Source organism: Schistocerca americana, chromosome 8, assembly GCF_021461395.2.
Source record: "Schistocerca americana isolate TAMUIC-IGC-003095 chromosome 8, iqSchAmer2.1, whole genome shotgun sequence".
Classification (NCBI taxonomy): Eukaryota; Metazoa; Arthropoda; class Insecta; order Orthoptera; family Acrididae; genus Schistocerca; species Schistocerca americana.
The window spans coordinates 40,259,924-40,272,856 of NC_060126.1; the positions used below are offsets into that span (position 1 = coordinate 40,259,924).

General features: G+C 43.5%; 1 protein-coding gene across 1 annotated transcript in view; it reads left to right on the top strand.

Moving 5' to 3' along the window:
* Nucleotides 1-12,933, top strand: part of LOC124544979 (GAS2-like protein pickled eggs) — an 820,634-nt gene that overhangs the window by 428,660 nt on the left and 379,041 nt on the right. The window contains exon 4 of the mRNA XM_047123727.1: nucleotides 10,201-10,402. Coding sequence (XP_046979683.1) covers nucleotides 10,201-10,402 — 202 coding nt within the window. The remainder of the gene's footprint in view (nucleotides 1-10,200; nucleotides 10,403-12,933) is intronic.

The following is a 12,933-nucleotide window of genomic DNA, read 5'->3' on the forward strand; positions in this document are numbered from 1 at the left end:
AATGCGAGTCCAGTGTGCTAACTACTGCGCCACCTCGCTCGGTCACCATGTAGGCAACAGTCAGTTACTACCCGAGTAACAGAACGACGTGTGCCATTAATTTTGCTTTGAAATGGAGTGAAACATCCGTACATCTCGCCGATGATCCCTGTTTCTGTCTCTGGAGGGCTGCACCAGACGAAGAATCAAACAAAAAAAAAATGGCTCTGAGCACTATGGGACTTAACATCTACGGTCATCAGTCCCCTGGAACTTAGAACTACTTAAACCTAAGGACATCACACAACACCCAGCCATCACGAGGCAGAGAAAATCTCTGACCCCGCCGGGAAGCGAGAACGCTACCGCACCACCACGAGCTGCGGGCGAAGAATCAAACAGGATTGGCGTTTTGCTACCGACAGTTTGATAGGGAGATTGGATTCTCGAGAGAGGCAGAGAAGGAGCGAAAAGTCGATAGTTCTAAGGAACGCTTGTGAGGAATCAGGAGTGTCATTTAATGTGTTGTATATGATGATTTCATTTCAGGGTGGTTTTATTTTTTAGGAACTCAATAGAAACCTAATTTAGCTTTAGGACAGTAAATACCATCATGATCATGTTTACGGACGTTAAATATTAAGAAATGTACATAGACTAAAATCATTGTTGATAACGATTATGGGACAGTTACTATTAAACAATAACTCAGTGTTAAGTTACAATGTATTTAGTTCACATTATGGATAACTTGTTGAATAATTACGCATTTTGAAGCTCATGGCCAGAATATAACTGCGTGTAACAAACTTACTTAATCTTTTCATTACACCCCAAAGGTAACTAGGAATTCAGTGACAGAGATATACAGAAGAAGTTTAGGTTTTTTCGGATAGTTCGTTACGTGTGTCGTGTATTGGTTGTATTTTCACGTATTACAACGAGTATCTTTTGGTGAGTTTCAAGCATAATTTTCATTGAATGAAGTGTATTTTGTTTGCATTGTTTCATTGTGAGTTGTCTAGAAGAATATCTGTTATTTCTGGAGTGGCAGAAGTTGGCCGTGGGGTTGCAGTATCGTATAAATCAATTGATTTGTCTTATAATTAACGACGGAACGCCAAATATTCCGTTTCAGGGTGTTGCTTGGGAAACTTGACGAGTAGTTGTTGTTTGTGAGGAATCCACCTACACATCACAAGAAACAAACTAAAAATGGTTTCAGAAACACCAGAGAAAAGACACTCGACGACGATTCGTGTAACAGCAGTTCGACCTGCTTCCTGTACTTTATCGCCAAGAGGTAATTTCGTTTCAGCGATCGTGAGGAAAAATAAGAGTGTTACTCTTTCTTTTAGGTTTTCGACCATTACCTCTCCCATCTCCTCGGCAGAAGCGCTATGTAAAAGTGTACAGGCATTTGTAACGTTGCAGGCATTGTGCGCGGGAATACCATGACGAAGTGAGGCAGAGAACTGTCGGCTAGCGCGTTGCCTTAAACTACCGGACTAAGGGGCGGGGCGGGTGCCTTGTGTTTTTGTATTTCCTCGTGGACAGGAAGTGTGTTCTGGAGAATTAGTATGGTGTCTTCTCGGTCCGTTTTATTTCCGTGCGTGTGGTGGTGAGCCTGGAGCGTTCATTAGGGCCCGCTTCCTGTCTGGGCTGACGCCGGAGCAAACAACTGGGTCCGTTCCGTAAACAGGGGGCGTGTTTATAATGACGGGGCTCTGGTGCCGCCCCGTTGCCTGTCCGTCCGTCTGCCTGTCACGTAAGAGGACGGCGGGCGCCGGCGTGTCTCCACGGCGCCGCTGCGCTGAGGTTTCACACAGGCGGTAGGGGCGCTATGCTACTGACGTTGCTACCGGACAAGGCTAACTGTAGTACCGAACACAGTGGCATAACCGCAGCTGAGAAACATCCTAAAGAGAGAGAGAGAGAGTCAGAGAGGCACGTGACCAGACCGTTATCCGCCCCAAGATTTTATTTAATTAACTTCAAATGTTTTCTATAGAGTTATAGACTAACGAAGATCATACAACCCATTGATTGGTTCAAATGGCTCTGAGCACTATGGGACTTAACTTCTGAGGTCATCAGTCCCCTAGAACTTAGAACTACTTAAACCTAACTAACCTAAGGACATCACACACATCCATGCCCGAGGTAGAATTCGAACCTACGACAGTAGTGGTCGCGCCGTTCCAGATCGTAGCGCCTAGAACCGCTCGGCCACCTCCGCCGGCACCCATTGATTAAATCCAGATACAAAAAAAAAGAAGAAAGTGAACTATATCAAAGTTTAACGTATTCCCCAAATAAAACAGTTTCTCCGTCAGTCAATCCATTAATAGTTTAATTTGCCACTACTCGTTTCGTTCGTTCAAATCGTTATCTTCAGTTGGAGAATTGTTTCTTTACGTAGTTGGTGTTGGTGAAGAGTACAGACATTTTTGCACAGTAGTAGACCAAAGGCAGTATAGGTAATTTTGAGTCTTTTGCTAATAATAAAATTATTTATTTAGAAAAGGAGCTTGCTCCATACAAGGTTGACTACCTTTGAAAGTCAAACATGGAAGGAAATCTTTCAAGGAATAATCCACCGCTTGGCAATAACCAAGGAAGACTGCACTCGGATACGGTGGGCAGTCACCTGAAAGATAACTTGGATGAGTCGGAGCATCTGAAAATACCCAAAACGGACAGACGACCAAAACTCAAGACAGGACAAATAAACTACATTGCGACACACAATATAAATTCCCTCATACAACCAGGCAAACTCAAAATTCTGACGGATGAAATGGATCGCAAGGGGATTCTCATAACCGGACTTCAAGAAATGAGAAATACTGATCAGGAGCCGATAGAATCACAAGGATATAGGATTTATAAGGGAATACCAGGGAAAAGAGTCATGAAACAGTGTCCACAATTTGGAACTGGATTCGTGGTGAGTCTGAAAATAATAGAGTCCATAATAGAATTTAAAGCACAATCTCCCAGGCTCTCAACATTAACTCTAAAAGCTGCAAATAAAATGTACACAATAATAAATGCCCATGCCCCAACAAATGATAAAAATAATAAAAAAGAACACAGAGAAGAGGTAGAAAAACTTTGGGAGCTCTTAGATCAAACGACGAATAACATTAATAAAAATCACATCAAAATTTTAATTGGAGACTTCAATGCCCAGTTAGGAAGGGAAAAGAGATATAGAGACATAATAGGGAAATGGACAGCACAAAGAAGAACAAACAAAAATGGCATAAGACTAGTGGAATTTTGCAGAAACCATGACATGATCTCAAAGTCGACGTACACTCCTGGAAATTGAAATAAGAACACCGTGAATTCATTGCCCCAGGAAGGGGAAACTTTATTGACACATTCCTGGGGTCAGATACATCACATGATCACACTGACAGAACCACAGGCACATAGACACAGGCAACAGAGCATGCACAATGTCGGCACTAGTACAGTGTATATCCACCTTTCGCAGCAATGCAGGCTGCTATTCTCCCATGGAGACGATCGTAGAGATGCTGGATGTAGTCCTGTGGAACGGCTTGCCATGCCATTTCCACCTGGCGCCTCAGTTGGACCAGCGTCCGTGCTGGACGTGCAGACCGCGTGAGACGACGCTTCATCCAGTCCCAAACATGCTCAATGGGGGACAGATCCGGAGATCTTGCTGGCCAGGGTAGTTGACTTACACCTTGGGTGGCACGGGATACATGCGGACGTGCATTGTCCTGTTGGAACAGCAAGTTCCCTTGTCGGTCTAGGAATGGTAGAACGATGGGTTCGATGACGGTTTGGATGTACCGTGCACTATTCAGTGTCCCCTCGACGATCACCAGTGGTGTACGACCAGTGTAGGAGATCGCTCCCCACACCATGATGCCGGGTGTTGGCCCTGTGTGCCTCGGTCGTATGCAGTCCTGATTGTGGCGCTCACCTGCACGGCGCCAAACACGCATACGACCATCATTGGCACCAAGGCAGAAGCGACTCTCATCGCTGAAGACGACACGTCTCCATTCGTCCCTCCATTCACGCCTGTCGCGACACCACTGGAGGCGGGCTGCACGATGTTGGGGCGTGAGCGGAAGACGGCCTAACGGTGTGCGGGACCGTAGCCCAGCTTCATGGAGACGGTTGCGAATGGTCCTCGCCGATACCCCAGGAGCAACAGTGTCCCTAATTTGCTGGGAAGTGGCGGTGCGGTCCCCTACGGCACTGCGTAGGATCCTACGGTCTTGGCGTGCATCCGTGCGTCGCTGTGGTCCGGTCCCAGGTCGACGGGCACGTGCACCTTCCACCGACCACTGGCGACAACATCGATGTACTGTGGAGACCTCACGCCCCACGTGTTGAGCAATTCGGCGGTACGTCCACCCGGCCTCCCGCATGCCCACTATACGCCCTCGCTCAAAGTCCGTCAACTGCACATACGGTTCACGTCCACGCTGTCGCGGCATGCTACCAGTGTTAAAGACTGCGATGGAGCTCCGTATGCCACGGCAAACTGACTGACACTGACGGCGGCGGTGCACAAATGCTGCGCAGCTAGCGCCATTCGACGGCCAACACCGCGGTTCCTGGTGTGTCCGCTGTGCCGTGCGTGTGATCATTGCTTGTACAGCCCTCTCGCAGTGTCCGGAGCAAGTATGGTGGGTCTGCCACACCGGTGTCAATGTGTTCTTTTTTCCATTTCCAGGAGTGTATTTTAAGAGAAGACCAAGTAAACTAAAAACTTGGAAACATCCAGACTGGAAAAAAGGAGAATGGCAACTGGACCATGTCTGCATGGATAAGAATTACCACAAGGAAATTTACAATGTGAAAGTACTGAGAGGGACAGATACCGGATCAGATCATTACATGATAAAAATTAAAATTAAATTAACCCCATTAGCAAAGAAAAAATCCCACCAGAAGAAGAAGAGAACCTATGACCCTCATAAACTGATACAAAATGAGGATTATGAAGCACAAACCAGGGATATAAAAATAACAGATGATCTGGAAGAAATAATTCCCAGTTTGAAACAAACAGCTGAACAAGTTGCCCCTATAAATCCAAGGAAAAAACACCAGTGGTGGAACGATGAATGTGATGAAGCAGTGTTGGATCGACACCAAGGCTGGTTAAGGCATCAAAATGAAAAAACAGAAAAATCATATTTGGAACTCACAAAACAAAGGAAGACAACACAAAAAATAATAAGGAGAGTTAAACGTCAGTACCAAAAAGATATACTTCTAATGATAGAAACAAATAGTGAAAAAACAAACTCAAGAGACTATTACAAAATATTTGGCAGACAATTACAAAGATATGATCCTCCAACATTAATGTTAAAAGATAAAGATAATAACCTAGCCCATAGCAATAGTAAAAATACAGAAATTCTAGCAGAAACATTTAACAAGTTACTAAATTGTGAAGATCCCCCAGAACTTCTTCAGATAAACACAGAAACCCCAATTAAAACACCAGCAGAAAATATAAATCCACCTACAATTAATGAGGTCTACAGAGCTTTGAAAGAACTCAAAAACTACAAAGCAAGTGGAGAAGATCAAACGTTTGCTGAACTTTGGAAATATGCAGCAGAAACAGTAAACATAGCATTACACCAATGCATAGTAAAAATCTGGAATGAAGAGAAATTACCAGAAAATTGGAGTACTGCTATAATACATCCATTACATAAGAAAGGAGAAAAATCAAATCCAGACAACTATAGAGGAATTTCCCTTTTGGACTGCACGTATAAGATCATGTCAAGAATACTATACAACCGCTGTAAAGTTCAATTAGAACTGGAACTGGGAGAATATCAAGGAGGATTTAGATCCTGGAGAAGCTGCCCAGAACAGATAATCACCTTGAAGTTAGTTGTGGATGTCTACAAAAGAAGGCAAAAACAACTAGTCATAACCTTTGTAGATTTCAAATAGTCGTATGATTGCATCCATAGATCTTCAATGATGAAAATATTAAGGAATTTTGGACTTCATCCTAAATTAATAAAAATGATACAGTTAACCTTAACAAACACCAAATCCAAAATAAAATTTAGAGGAGAAATATCTGAACCATTTACGATTAAAACAGGGTTGAGACAGGGAGATTGTTTATCACCATTGCTATTCAATTGTGCTCTTGAATATGTAATGAGAGAATGGTACAAGGAAAATCCTATGAATATTAAAATTGGAACTAAGAAAGATAAAATAAACCTAAATTGCTTGGGATTTGCTGATGACCTAGCATTACTAGCTAATAACATTCAGGAAGCCACGAAACAAATAACAAGCTTACAAAATATAGCACAAAAATTAGGACTCCAGATATCATTTGAAAAGACTGAAATAATGGTAACGTATCCACTTGTAATAGATCACATCACAGTGAACAATAGGGAAATTAAAATAGTGAAACAATTTAAATACCTGGGTGAAATTATAACACATAAATTGGACGAGAAACCTGCATGGCGAGCAAGAACTAATAAAATGATAAAAGCTCAAAAACTAACATGGTCTACGTACAATAAAAAATGTCTATCAATTAAAACATTACAAGACGGTGGTTCAACCAGAGGTTACATACGGAAGTGAAACTCTTTTTAAAGTCACCCAGAAAAACAGAATTGACAAAATTTTAAAAGTAGAGAGAAGAATTGCTAGAACATGCATAAATAAGAGATATCAAAAAGCTGGGCAATGGCGGATAGTTCCAAATGAAGTGGTATACAGAGAACTGGAGCCCATCACTGATACTATACGAAAGAAAAGGATCTCTTTTTGTGGTCACATTCTGAGGACACCAGAAACCAGATTATCAAGGAAAATTATTGAGAAACTCTGGAATTTGAAACAACAAGGAGGATGGCTTAAGGAAATAAGAGAGGATATGGAAGAACTGGAAATAACTCTGGATGATTTGCAGAACAAAACGCCAAATTTAAAGAAGTTGAGGGACACAGAAATAAGATTTAAACCAAAAATTGACAAACGACATACAATGAAAAGGGTATTTACAGATAAGGAACTACGAAAAGCATCGGAACGAATGAAGAGATACTGGGCCACTCGGAAGGGGAAAATACCAAAGAAGAGGACCAGAAATGATTGACTGAAGTGGTCCAATGAGGCCGTAAAAGCAGAAGAAGAAGAAGAAAAGGCTCTTTTGAAGTTAAAAAAGCACGAATCTCTGACGATCAGTCTGAGTGTCGTACCAGCTATATAAATAAACAGTTCTCCACTTCAAGAGAATGGTGTGAACCATCGAAACGCGTAGTGGCAAATAAATAGCTGACTAACGCAGAAACTGTTTTACTTGTATTTATCAACAGTCGCAGCCCTCATAATGCCGTCCCTTTCGACGAAATGCTCATTAATTTATTCTTCTTCTCTTTTCTGGCCTTTACCCCCTATCTGCACGGGGTCGGCGTGTTGATTTGTGGATTCGCCAATGCCGGTGGTAGAGAGTCGGTGGATTGTCGCGACCCCTTCTGCCCTCTCTCACGACTTCTTCCAGCCGGACGGGCTCTGACTATCCCAGCTGTCTACCTCTAGTGCCGCATCACATGAAAGCGTGCGAGAATTTTCTAAATATTTGCGAATGGTATAAGTGAGGCGGAGCATAGTATCGACCCGGGTGTGGGAAACCGCCTAAAAGCCACGTCCAGATTGGCCGGCACGACGGTTCTCCGACTTATCGGATTTCTCAATGAGTCCTGCTATAGGCTACGTAGAGTGTCCCACTCTTCTGACTGGTTAGGGCATTCGTTATGCACTTTGAGTCGTAAACGATGAATGACCTTCTGGTTCATAAATACTGCAATCCCTCAACTCATTCGATCGTCTGTTTTGTATACTTCAGCAGCGCAGTGCTTATTTTCTTTCAGTTTGTTGCAATAATCTTGAGGAGACGTAATTCCCCCATGGGAAATGTGGCTTACGAACCTCTCCTTCGACATACTTTAAAGTTCGTACGCACACATAATGGGTCTGCTACAGGAAATAGGGAAAATACAAAGAAGAGCAGCGCGTTTCGTCACGAATCCGTTCAGCATGCGCTAGTGCGTTACGGAGACGCTCGTACAGCGTCAGTGGCAGACGTCACTCACTGGAGAGGCTTTGTTAAAACTCTGGCGGCGCTGTGGCGCGGGTTCCTTAGCGAGCTACTGGGTTAAGTGAAAACTGTCGGATACCCTACGGGTAGGTTCAACCGTACCTTCCGGTGCATTGAATCTCCTCAAAAATATGCTAAAGAAATCATGCACTTTAGTCTGACATATGTGCTATTGGACTTAACACCTAGCTAATAAAGAATTAACCTAGACCTATCCAGTAACTTTGTTAAACAGTCTTCACGAAAAATACAAACAAATTTCGACACAAAAAGATTAATGCATTTAGACCGTAATAAGTGTAAACAGTGCGCAGTGCAATAACCGTAACAAGTGTGGATAATCAATATCAGAAAAATCCATATGTTGGTCAACTACGTTCTCTACACACACACACACACACACACACACACACACAAAGAGAGACCTCCTCTGGCGATGAAAAGTGAGACTAAAACTCGCCACTATTACAGGAAGTTCAGTTTTAACACGAAAAGTACCAATATTCGTTTTCATTTTTTATCACTATTGAACGTTGTAAGTTGTCATTCGTACTACAGGTAAATAAATTGGATCCTTTAATGAGGAACAATCGGGTGTAACAGTACGCACAGTTTGTCCTTTTGGAATCAAAATGACCTCTCCACAGAAAGCAAACGAGCACATGTACGCAGGAATATAATTACTCAGGAAATGAGTTGTTGGTGGCAGGAATGAATGAAGACACCAATCAATATAACCTGATATGCGTTATGTGTTGTCATTGTTAGCCCGCATCTCGTGGTCGTGCGGTAGCGTTCTCGCTTCCCACGCCCGGGTTCCCGGGTTCGATTCCCGGCGGGGTCAGGGATTTTCTCTGCCTCGTGATGGCTGGGTGTTGTGTGCTGTCCTTAGGTTAGTTAGGTTTAAGTAGTTCTAAGTTCTAGGGGACTGATGACCATAGATGTTAAGTCCCATAGTGCTCAGAGCCATTTGTTGTCATTGTTAGTTAGAAAGAAACACAGTTCCCAGTTGAAGGGGTCGGCAGAAGAAAGTGAAAATACACAAATTTGTTAGGATTAGAATTCTAGTTTTACCTGACGTGTTTTCGAGTACGCCACAAGCTAGTATCATGTAGCTCGCTATGTACGGCTAGAAAGCGCTTTCTGGTAGATAAACTGTTTTTAGTTTCTTTATTTATGCCCTGATTAACTCGAACATAAAGTACGCGACAGCTCAGAGACGCTCTTGTGCGTTAGCATTTTCTTCCTCCGATAAGGGAGGTTCAAGGTTCAAATGGCTCTGAGCACTATGGGACTTAACTTCTGAGGTCATCAGTCCCCTAGAACTTAGAACTACTTAAACCTAACTAACCTAAGGACATCACACACATCCATGCGCGAGGCAGGATTCGAACCTGCGACCGTAGCGGTCGCGCGGCTCCAGACCGTAGCGCCTAGAACCGCTCGGCCACACGGGTCGGCGATAAGGGAGGCGCATTTATGATGATCCACTGTAGATCACGCCAATGTCTCCAACGCTGAGTGGCCGCCATGTTGCTTTTTTTTTTTTTTTTTTTTTTTTTTTTTTTTTTTTTTTTTTTTTTAAAATCATTCACTATTCACTACCCATGAGACGTTGGTGGCTGTTGTAGGAACTTGTTCTTTTCAAAATAGTAGCCTAGTAAAGTGATGGTGGAAGGATGTCGTTCCCGATTGTCAGTATTTGGGTCAGGTTTTGCAGTTGCAGCATTCGTCTGATGATCAAGGGGAGCCTCCCTGAAACCTAGGTCGGAGCCAGGCGCTTGGTCCTGTTTTCAGTTTATACCCGGGACAGTGTCGTCTATTGTCCCAGACCAAAATGGCCGAGCGGTTCTAGGCGCTTCAGTCCGGCGACCGCTACGGTCGCAGGTTCGAATCTTGCCTCGGGCATGGTTGTGTGTGATGTCCTTTGGTTAGTTAGGTTTAAGTAGTTCCAAGTTGTAGGGGACTGATGACCTCAGATGTTAAGTCCCATAGTGCTCAGAGCCATTTGAGCCAACCAGACCAAAGTAGAAGAAGCTCATGTTGACTGGGGACGTGTGCCGCAGGTTCGGCATGGCGGCGCCGATGCTGGTGCGCTTCGAGCGCGAGATCGACCGCGAGATGGCGGCCGAGCAACGGGCGCTGCAGCGCGCCAGCAGCGTCGCCACCGAGAGCGCCGACAGCGACGACGACGACGACGACTTCGACGCGCCCGTCGGCCCCGTGCCGCAGATCGTCACCAACGACCTCAAGAGCCTCGACGAAATGGTGAGTAGTCGCGGGCCGCCGCCACACACAACAGCACAGCGTGCAGGCTGGCCAGCTGCCGTCAGCCGCGGCGGGACTCCGCGCTTCGGAGCCTCTGTGGCGTCAGCGGCGTCGCCTCGCGGCCACAGTCCACGGCGGTGTGCGTGGCGCGGGACAGATTACGCCTCGAACTGCTGCGAAGATGTGATAGGAAATGTTTCTTGGCGGTCCCGGATGAATTCTCTGCACTGCTGCACGTCGAAAATCAGTGTACAGTGTAGATAACGGTCGCCCCGTCACTTTGACGCCCGAGAGAAGATTACACTATTAACCATTTCAAAACGAATAGTGCAAAGTCCTGTAGCAATTCAACCACTTTCAGATACATTCCGAGAGTCCTGGAATGTAATATGTACACCGCCAACAGTTCGTACACCGCCCGTGACTGGCCTCTAGCGGCTCCCGCCGATACTCACTACCACAGCACCCAAACCAGTATACCACACTCAGATTTCCACGGAAACGAATATAATTCATTGGGTTCAATTAAAACCTCACCAAACAGCATCGCCGAGCTAACTACTCGGCTTGACAACCAAACGTGAGGTGTCTGACTGCTGAGCACCTGTACACAAGCCAAACGGTTAACACTCCCCTACAAAACGTGAATGCGAACGGAAATGCGCTTACGCCACCTCTCGACTGCCCCGTTGATCGCAAAATACGCTAGGAAAACACCATCGCACCAGGGGGTACACGACTTCTACACCCCGTGCGAACGGACAGTGCAGTCCTCCATTTCAAGAGCTGCCATAAATGCTCCAAGACATTATTTAACATTTTGGCGTTAAAGACAGTCGGAATTAGGAGCTGTATGTAGTCATTTTCATTGCCTATTTCCCGCTCCTGCTTAACGCATTTCTGCGAGGTGCTGCTTGCTGGATTGACATTCAAAAGTGTCTTTGCAGTGGGTGTCTGAAAACGCCACAACTCGTGGGAAAATTACTCGTCCTAGTCGGAACCGAACACCACGCATTTATGAGGATCGATGAAAGATCGACCTGTAATCAGGCCGGACAAAAACCCCCTTCCCATTGGATCCGTAATCTGGCTTCTGTGTCACAACTAGCAGAGAGGGAGATCAGGAAATGGTATACTACGTCATTACTTCACTTTTTTTCTGTCACACCAATATGTATCCCAGTGAATGTCACGCGACTACTCGACTAAGAGGTTACATTTACAAATTAGGTAATATTTTACGTACCTATTAGATTAGATTAGATGAGATTCATTATTCATTCCATAGACCCATAAAAGAGGGAATCCTCCTGGGTGTGGAACATGTCAGATAAACACATTACAAACATGTAATTGGAAAAACTTGAGTTTCATTAATTTTAATGATCCTCAGTCAATGAACAGTAAAATTATCTACATGAATTAAAATTAAACTTCTAATATTTACAGGTTTAATACTTACATCTGCTTTCATTAAATCCATCATTCCGACGTTTGCTAGTTTCTTGACTATTACAACCAACTATTGTCAAAAATTAAAGTAAATTATTCATTTCAGTGATCCTCAGTTAAGAACAGTCAGATTATGTACAAGATTTAAAATTAAACTTCCACTATTTACAGACTTAAGACTTACATTTGCTTCCCATACATCCATCATTCACACGGTAGGTAGTTACTTGGCTGTTACAACCAAGTATTGTCAAAAATTAAAGTATAATAAATTTTCATTAAAATGTTCTACTGCACTTGTTGAGAAACTCATGAATGGAATAGAAGGAGTTAGCCACCAAAAATTATTTTAAATTATGTTTAAATTGTGCCTTGTCTGAAACTAAACTCTTAATGGTTGCTGGTAACTTACTGAAAATATGCGTTGCTGAATACTGGACTTCTTTCTGGGGAAGAGTAAGTGATTTTAAATCTTTATGTATATTGTTCTTATTCCTAGTATTGATACTGTGTGCTACGCAGTTAGTTGGAAAAAGAGATGCATTATTTACAACAAACTTCATTAAGGAATAAATATACTGAGAAGTTGTGGTTAATATGCCCAATTCTTTGAATAGGTTTCGACATGATGTTCTTGGATTTACACTACTCTTTACTCTTATTATACGCTTCTGTACTCTAAAATTTTTTTCTCTGTTTGTGGGGTTACTCCAAAATATGATGCCATATGACATAATGGAGTGAAAATAAGCAAAATATGGCAGTTTTTTTTATGTATGTCCTATGTCTGACATCATTCGCATTGCGAACACAGACTCTTTTAGGTGCTTTAGCAGTTCGTTAGTATGTTGTTCCCAACTGAATTTATTATCAAGTTGTAATCCCCAGAAATTTTACACTCTCAGCTTCTCCTATTTCCATGTCACATTTTATACACACACGAGAAGGAATGTCTTGGAAGTTCTGAACTGCATACAGTGGGTCGCACTCTAACGTTCATTTTCTGTAAACGGATGACAAGCGCACAAACTGCGTTACTCGCACTACTATCGATTCCGGTACAAACCTCTCTTCGGCGT